An 8,709-nucleotide genomic window follows, 5' to 3' on the forward strand; every position below is an offset into this window, starting at 1 on the left:
GATGGAGCACATGCAGAGACGGTTTTGGTTCCATGTAAGGACTGTGTCCAGGCATTCTGCATTGCGCATAAGAACAGCCCTTAGCCGTGGTATATTAGCCATATACCACATCTCCTCTGGCATTATTGCTTAATTAGATGAAATGTCCTTTTTTCCCCCATTTCCATAAAAAAAATGTGCAATCCCTTTTCCAAACTATGAAAGGCAGCACCACCCAACAAGGAAGCATCTAGTCTGCCGGAAAACCAAACGAAGAAGATGGATTTGCGTCGAAGCTGCGCAATTAGTAGCAGCTTGAACACTTCTGTTTTGCACGCATCCATCCATGGTATTAGAGACCCCAAAAAGGATAAGCAAGCGATTGCTGTTATTGGATGGAACGAGCTATTTTGGTGGAGGAAAGAAACCATGGGTATTGACTGCATAATATTCCGTGTAACGTTAAACTAGAACTGGCTTAACATTCACATTAAAGGTATGTTAAGCACCTGCCGAGGCCTTGTTTGCTTCGAGTCTAGTCAGTAATCGGCCTGTTTGGAACATTATTAACTTACTCTGCAGAGGCTCGACTTGAGCCGCAGGATTTAGCCTCTAGCGAGTCAATTGTTTACAATTTGAAAATTAGCTCTAAAGTTTGTCATAAATGTAAATTGTTGTCCACAATTTATTGGTTGTTCTCATGAAGTAAGCCTCGGATACGTGTACGGCCAAACAATTTTAGCTAGCGAACGTTAGCTATCGTAAACTTGGCAGGTGTTGGTCGGTGGGTGCAGCTAGCTAGTTAGGCCATATCAGTATTTACCCGCTACTTATGCCAAAGCTGCTCCAGAAACATCAACAATGTCTTTGGTAGCGTATGCTAGCAGTGATGACAGTGATTCAGACGAAACGTCTAACGTTAGTTCCATCGTCCCGGGTAGCAAACGTGGGGGTCTTTTCGCACGCCTCCCTGACCCCAAAAGATCTGCCTCAGAGGCACTAGGAAACGTGCGACCATGCAAAGGGACAACACACTTCTCTTCACGGAACACTGTGTCAAACGATGGCGACGAGGACTCAGTTACCCGTTCTCAACCATCCAAGGGAGGGTTGCCTTTCGACTTACCTAAACCGAAGAAGCGAACAGAGCCTGTCAAAATCCCTATACCTGAGATAAAGAGAGGGGATGTAAGTAACAGGGCCACAGGCTCATAACCATGCTAGTTTTTAAACATGTAATGTGCTTGTTTTGAAATGGATTAGAAGTGTTGATTTCAAAATGATCCTATGTCTTGTCAACAGTCTGACTCTGATGAAGATGAACCAAGGAGAAAGAAATCCCTGCCCCAGGTAAAACATGATTTGCATTTTAGATCATTTTCAGTGACAAATTCTCAGTATATTTAACCTTTATTCAACTAGGCAAGTCAGTTGAGAACTAATTATTATTTACAATGATGGCCAAACCCGGGTGACGCTGGGCCAATTGTGTGCTGTCCTATCACGGCCGGTGACTCCCAATCACGGCCGGAGGTGATTAAAAAACTATATATATATTTCACCTTTATTTAACCAGGTAGGCTAGTTGAGAACAAGTTCTCATTAACAACTGCAACCTGGCCAAGATAATGCAAAGCAGTGCGACACAAACGACAACACAGAGTTACACATGGAATAAACAAACATATTCAATAATAAGGGGGGGAAAGTCTATATACAGTGTGTGCAAATGAGGTAAGATAAGGGAGGTAAGGCAATAAATGGGCCATAGTGATGAAATAATTACAATATAGCAATTAAACGCTGAAGTGATATATGTGCAGAAGATGAGTGCAAGTAGAGATACTGGGGTGCAAAAGAGCAAAATAAATAACAGTATGAGGATGAGGTAGTTGGATGGGCTATTTACAGATGGCCTATGTACAGGCGCAGTAATCTGTGAGCTGCTCTAACAGCTGGTGCTTAAAGCTAGTGAGGGAGATATGAGTCTCCAGCTTCTGTGATTTTGCAGTTTGTTCCAGTCATTGGCAGCAGAGAACTGGAAGGAAAAGTGGCCAAAGGAGGAATTGGCTTTGGGGGCGCATAGTGAAATATACCTGCCGGAGCTCGTGCTACGGGTGGGTGCTGCTATGGTGACCAGTGAGCTGACATAAGGCGGGGCTTTACCTAGCAAAGACGAATAGATGACCTGGAGCCAGTGGGTTTGGCAACGAATATGAAGCGAGGGCCAGCCAACGAGAGCATACAGGTTGCAGTGGTGGGGAGTATATGGGGATTCGGTGACAAAATGGATGGCACTGTGATAGACTGCATCCAATTTGCTGAGTAGAGTGTTGGAGGCTATTTTGTAAATTACATCGTCTAAGTCGAGGATCGGTAGGATAGTCAGTTTTACGAGGGTATGTTTAGCAGCATGAGTGAAGGATGCTTTGTTGCGAAATAGGAAGGCAATTCTAGATTTAATTTTGGATTGAAGATGCTTAATGTTAGTCTGGAAGGAATGTTTACAGTCTAACCAGACAGGTATTTGTAGTTGTCCACATATTCAGAACCATCCAGAGTAGTGATGCTGGACGGGCAGGCAGGTGTGGGCAGTTATCGGTTGAAGATACATCAGCTACTTGGGTGAAGGAGAAATGGGGGAGGCTTGGGCAAGTTGCTGTGGGGGGGTGCAGGGCTGTGGACTGGGGTAGGGGTAGCCAGGTGGAAAGCATGGCCATCCATAGAAAAATGCTTGTTGAAATTCTCAATTATCGTGGATTTATCGGTGGTGACAGTCTTTCCTAGCCTCAGTGCAGTGGGCAGGTGGGAGGAGGTGCTCTTATTCTCCATGGACTTTAGTGTCATAGAACTTTTTGGAGTTTGTGCTACAGGATGCAAATATGTGTTTGAAAAAGCTAGCCTTTGCTTTCCTAACTCCCTGTGTGTATTGGTTCCTAACTTCCCTGAAAAGTTGCATGTCGCGGGGGCTATTCGATGCTAATGCAGTACACCACCAGATGTTCTTGTGCTGGTCAAGGGCAGTCAGGTCTGGAGTGAACCAAGGGCTATATCTGATCCTGGTTCCAATTTTTTTTTAATGGGGCATACTTATTTAAGATGGTGAGGAAAGCACTTTTTAAAGAATAACCAGGCATCCTCTACTGATGGAATGAGATCAATATCCTTCCAGGATACCCGGGCCAGGTTGACTAGAAAGGCCTGCTCGCTGAAGTGTTTTAGGGAGCGTTTGACAGTGATGAGGGGTGGTCGTTTGACCGCAGACCCATTACGGACACAGGCAATGAGGCAGTGATCGCTGATATCCTGGTTGAAGACAGCAGAGTTGTATTTGGAGGGCAGACTGGTTAGGATGATATCTACGAGGGTGCCCGTGTTTACGGATTTGGGGTTGTACCTGGTAGGTTCATTGATCATTTGTGTGAGATTGAGGGCATCAAGCTTAGATTGTATGATGGCCCAGGGTGTTAAGCGTGATATAGCCTGGAAGTGTGGACGTAGGCCTTGCCAACCATACCTATCATGTTCTAAGCCCTCATCTAAGTCGCCACTAGCCGGCCTCTGCCCAGTACCCTGCCCTGAACCTTATTCACTTTTCTAGCCGGCTACCACTTGGTACTCTACCCTGCACCCTAGACTGCTACCCGATATAGTCATGAACACTGGTAACTTTAATAATGTTATACGGTTTCACCCACATTATATGAATACACAGTATTTTAGTCATGATTCATCCTAAATAACTTATTTAAAAAATGTCAGGATTGTGTGTATTGTTTGTTCATCTAGTTATTAATGCACTGTTAGATCTAGGAACATAAGCATTTTGCTGTACCCGTGATAACATCTGTAAATCTGTGTATGTGACCAACAAACTTTGATTTTTTTAGGACCTGTTTTCTTTCTCTTTTTCCATCTCTATCTCAGGGTCCTGGCACTGGCCTTTCCTCCCTCCTGCCTCAGCCAAAAAACATGGTTGTGAAGGAGATGCAGAGGGCCCTAGTGCCGCACACCCTCACCAAGCGGCCTGAGCCAAGGAAACCCACAAAGCCCTCCTTAGGGGCCTCCCAGGGCCACCTCAGCTCCAGTGCATCCCCCTCCGCCATCAAAGCAGCAGCTAAATCGGCTGCCCTGCAGCTAGCGAGGCAAATAGCTGCTGAGGAAAGTGACGAAGAACTTGCCCCCGAGAACTACTTCTCCCTGGAAGACAGCGCCAAGCCTCTCCCCGCTGTGGTCCCCAGCTTGAACCCGGAGCCTGTCCCCACCTCAGGCCTGCTACCTGCTCCTCCAGGCATGCAGCGTGGTACATTCCAGTCAGATGCCCCTCTGGACTTTAGCGCAAACCAAGAGGGAGCTTGGGGAGGTCAACAGCTAGGGGTGTACCAGCAGCCCTCGGCAGAGCCTCAGGTACGGAGAAAATGTTGGGTCAATGGATACACTACATAACCAAAAGTGGACACATGCTTGTGGAACATCTCATTCCAAAATGAGCATTAATATGGAGTTGGTCCCCCTTTACTGTAATAGCAGCCTCCACTCTTCTGGGAAGGCTTTCCACTAGATGATGGAACATTGCTGAAGGTATTTGCTTACATTCACAAGAGCATTAGTGAGGTTGAGCGCTGATGTTGTGCGATTAGGCCTGGCTCGCAGTTGGGTTTATCAATTCATACCAAAGGTGTTTGGGGTTGAGTTCAGGGCTCTGTGCAGACCAGTCCAAGTATTTCCACACCGTTCTCGACAAACAATTTCTGTATGGACGTTGCTTTGTGCACGGGGCATTGCCATGCTGAAACAGGAAAGGGCCTTCCCTAAACTGTTGCCACAAAGTTGGAAGGTAAGAATCGTCTCAACTGTCATTATATGCTGTAGCATTAAGACTTCCCTTCACTGGAACTAAGGGGCCTTGCCCGACCCATGGAAAAACAGCCCCGGACCATTATTTCTCCTCCACCAAACTTTACCGTTTTCACTATGCATTTGGCAGGTTGCGTTCTCCTGGCATCTGCCAAACCCAGATTAGTCCGTCGGACTGCCAGATGATGAAGCGTGATTCATTACTCCAGAGAATGCGTTTCCACTGGCGGCGAGCTTTACTCCACTCCAGCCGACACTTGGCATTGCGGATGGTGATTTTAGGATTGTGTGCAGCTGCTCGGCCATGGAAACCATGAAGCTCTCAACAAACAGTTTTTGTACTGACGTTGGTTCCAGAGGCAGTTTTGAACTGTGCTGCAACTGAGGACAAACTACTTTACATGCTTGGGCACTCGGCGGTCCCGTTCTGTGAGCTTGTGTGGCCTACCACTTCGTGACTAAGCCTTTGTAACAGCACTTACAATTGACCCGGGCAGCTCTAGCAGGGCAGAAATTTGACGAACTGACTTGTTGGAAAGGTGGCATCCTATGACGGTGCCACGTTGAAAGTCATGAAGCTCTTCTGTAAGGCCGTTCTATTGCCAATGTTTGTCTACGGAGATTGCATGGCGGTGTGCTCAATTTTATACACCTGTCAGCAACGGGTGTGGCTGAAATGGCTGAATCCACTCATTTGAAGGGATGTCCATAAACTTTTGTGTATATATAGTGTGTAGCTCTTTATCCCTCGAGCTAGCGAGATGGACATATATAAGCTTAGCAATGCATTGTGTAAAACTATGTTGCCAATACATCAAAATAAACACCAATAATACTCAACTTCCACAATAGACCAAATACAATAGACCTACTGTGCATTACCAACTCAAATGTCCAACTACAACTTATTTTAGATGAGAGCAAATTATGGATATCAGTCGTACCAAGCTGATATTCAGTTTCAAACATCAGATGTACTATGCCCAGAATTGATCGTTATTGACCCCTGTGAATTTGGCACACAGCAGTTTGCTGTAAAATCTCTTGTTCTCATCCGTTGAGATGACTCAGGGTGGCGTAATGCTCTTGTGTCATGTTGCATTGATACAGGCTAACACAAAACATCCTCTTGGATAGGGTTACTACAACGAGGCTTACTACCAGGATCCAGAGTCTGACCCAGCGTTGCCCGAGCCAGAGCAACCTAGTTCCTCCGCCCTGTTTGATGACGAAGCGGTAAGTATGTTTCTTGACTTGACATTGGTCTGTTGGCTTGTTATTGATCAGGATCGTGATTTTTCCCTGATCAATCAGGAAGCCTTTCCCTTCTGACATCCTGTATATCACTGAATTTGACCTACCGTGAAACCAATATCTTGCTCTTCTTGATTTGTTTTATATTGTCCTGATTGCATCCATAATTGTCAGCATAGTTCATACACTGAATAGAGGTTGCTGCTTCAAGATATAGAAGAGTGTATTTTCTGGTTGCAGTTCATGAGGCTGCAGGGGAAGAGGAACAGGGGCAAGGAAGAGGTGAAGTTCCTGGAGATTAAGGGAGATGACCAGCTGAGCGGCAACCAGCAGTGGATGACCAAGAGCATGACGGAAGAGAAGCAAGAGCGCAAATCCTTCAGCAAGGTGAGGGAGATTTGCACTGGAACCATCCCCATATTGCTTACACTTGTCCATTCTTTTCAGATCTGTTAACATCAAAGGGTTAGGTGCTAGGAGCTGAATTGGAACCTGGATTGTAGTAGTAGTGATGATGTGGTAGGGGAATGTAAGGCGACAGTGGATTTAGAGTTGAGGAGTTGGTAGGTTAAGACTTTTCATGTCGCTTAGTGAGGATTTTGTTATCTGATCTCAACCTTGCTTGGGCTGACTCCCTAACCTCTTCCCTATGTCTGTAGAAAAAGGGAGACCAACCCACAGGGCAACAGCGACGCAAGCACCAGATCACATACCTCATCCACCAGGTGAGTAAATACTGTTTACATTGCTACAGTACTGTCTTGAACCCTAACAACAAGGTCCCATTCAGTAGACTCAAACCGGAGAAAAACAAAATGTGTTCCCACTGGACAAGTTGTCCTTCTGTTGAGAATTTAAAAAAAAATGTTTTTCCCTGTTTGGTGCCTACTGAACACAACTTGGCACACCTATCACTGGCAATCATTTTGGAAACACTTAACATGCATGGTTATTGGCCTCATATCAACAGACCTGGATTTGACCAGATATGTGATTTGTACAAGCAAAATGTGTCAAAGTTTGAGTTAACTTGTAATTCTGATCACCTATAGGCAAAGGAGCGAGAGCTAGAGCTGAAGAACAACTGGGCTGACAACAAGCTGACTCGCCGGCAAACACAGGCCAAATACGGCTTTTAAGAACCGTAACAGAAGGCTTGGTGGCATGCATAGCCCCCCTGGAGATTTAGAGTAGTACAGTCCAGAAGATGTTCTCAACATGGGGCAGATACCCTTGCCGTGGGGGAGGGGTTACACACCTCATAGACCCATCCTTGGAGATGTTAGCACTGACTTTCCTTTTTGTCCCCCCTGTTTGTGGGCCTCCCTGGATTTGATACTTAAAACATTGCTGATATAAAGTAGTTTTGGTGGTCTATTTGATATTTGTTTGTTGGCTGCATAGGAAATCAAACTAATCAGACTGCACACATGCTTTCCTGGGAAATTGTATTTAAATGCAATTTTATGTGCTGGTGGTGGTGGTATTTCACCAGATTACACATTACTGATAATTGGTCGTTCCAGTCTGAGCATAAGAGGAATGTTTTCCTTGGTGGGACAGTGACCTGCTCTAAAATTGTCAATCCAACCACAAGCTTCCCCTAGTTTTTTTAAATGTTAGGAAACACTTTTTTTCCTTGGTGGAATTTCCCTGTTGTGGAGATGTATTCCAAACAGGTCAGGTTGAAGCATCTCTTTACTGGATTTTGGGGGAGAGTTAGTCTTTGAAAGGAGCCAGAAACTCCTGTCTGCCAATAAACACAATCATATACAGTGATGACTTATTGGTATTATAATGAACTGTGCAATTTGAATAAATACTGCCTGTTGCTCAGCCTGTGGAGAATCTTGTAGGACGTTGCCTTCTCTTCAGAGGGAGCATGGATGTGAAATTGGATCCGTTTTGTATTTTACCATCCCGGCTAGCTAACCAGGTTCTCTTTTGCCAGACCAACATTTAGTGAGGATTTGGGAATCCATGCTTCTGAAGGGTGCTCTCTGCACATTCTGCTGGTGTTATAGCGTTATATGATAGCAATTCTGGATCTAAAGACAGATACTGTATGTATAAGAAATATGCTATGGTACATTCCTTGCTTACACTTACCCAATCCTCTCAGATCGTCACGGGTGTGAATTAAGAGAAATGCTGAAAACCCCCCCCCCAAAGAAAATGCTGAAAACCAGCATCTCGGTTCTACCTTTCGTGATGAGCTGGCTCGTGTTTTGTATATTGACTCCTATTAAGTAAAAGCAGATATCATGTAACCATGTTCACAACTTGGCATTGGCAGGGACAAAGACTGGCGCTGCCAAAAGCACCCCATTGGGGACAATGCTATAGACAGACTGCTAGATTTCTAAAGGTGTTACGGCTAACTATTTTAGGCACTCAGATCTTAAAGGTCTGTGCTTTTGCCAAGATAATTAGGAGGCATTTCAATACTGTATATCTATGTAAGAGGCAGGGGAAATACCTTTTTGTTTTACCCTACACTGTTACATGTTTTGTGCTGTTACAATAAATGTATTTCATTTCCTGACTTGCCAGATTTGATACGTATTGTCCAACACCTCAGCTCTTAACATTAAGGACAAACCGAAATAAAAATCAGTC

At 44.9% G+C, this 8,709-nt stretch overlaps 1 protein-coding gene across 2 annotated transcripts; it reads left to right on the plus strand.

The window, feature by feature from the left end:
- Positions 1 to 224: 224 nt before the first annotated feature.
- On the plus strand, positions 225 to 8,635 carry LOC118398084 (proline-rich protein PRCC-like). Of its 2 annotated transcripts, XM_035793093.2 has the most exons (8): positions 225 to 412; positions 921 to 1,167; positions 1,282 to 1,329; positions 3,907 to 4,386; positions 5,974 to 6,072; positions 6,331 to 6,477; positions 6,750 to 6,815; positions 7,143 to 8,635. In XM_035793093.2, exons 1-8 carry the CDS (start codon positions 375 to 377, stop codon positions 7,227 to 7,229), a joined length of 1,212 nt encoding a protein of 403 aa, XP_035648986.1. In that variant the 5' UTR covers positions 225 to 374; the 3' UTR covers positions 7,230 to 8,635. The 2 variants fall into 2 exon arrangements, with proteins under 2 accessions (XP_035648986.1, XP_035648984.1); XM_035793091.2 differs by having other exon boundaries at positions 264 to 1,167.
- Positions 8,636 to 8,709: the final 74 nt, after the last annotated feature.

The sequence above is a fragment of the Oncorhynchus keta genome, chromosome 19 (assembly GCF_023373465.1).
Source record: "Oncorhynchus keta strain PuntledgeMale-10-30-2019 chromosome 19, Oket_V2, whole genome shotgun sequence".
NCBI lineage: Eukaryota > Metazoa > Chordata > Actinopteri > Salmoniformes > Salmonidae > Oncorhynchus > Oncorhynchus keta.

Excerpts from the sequence above, each read along its gene's own strand:
- LOC118398084 (XM_035793091.2), top strand. The coding sequence starts at position 841 with ATGTCTTTGGTAGCGTATGCTAGCAGTGATGACAGTGATTCAGACGAA. Across the intron at positions 4,387-5,973 it reads AGCCCTCGGCAGAGCCTCAG|GGTTACTACAACGAGGCTTA; the intron begins GTACGGAGAAAA and ends CCTCTTGGATAG. Across the intron at positions 6,478-6,749 it reads AGCGCAAATCCTTCAGCAAG|AAAAAGGGAGACCAACCCAC; the intron begins GTGAGGGAGATT and ends CTATGTCTGTAG.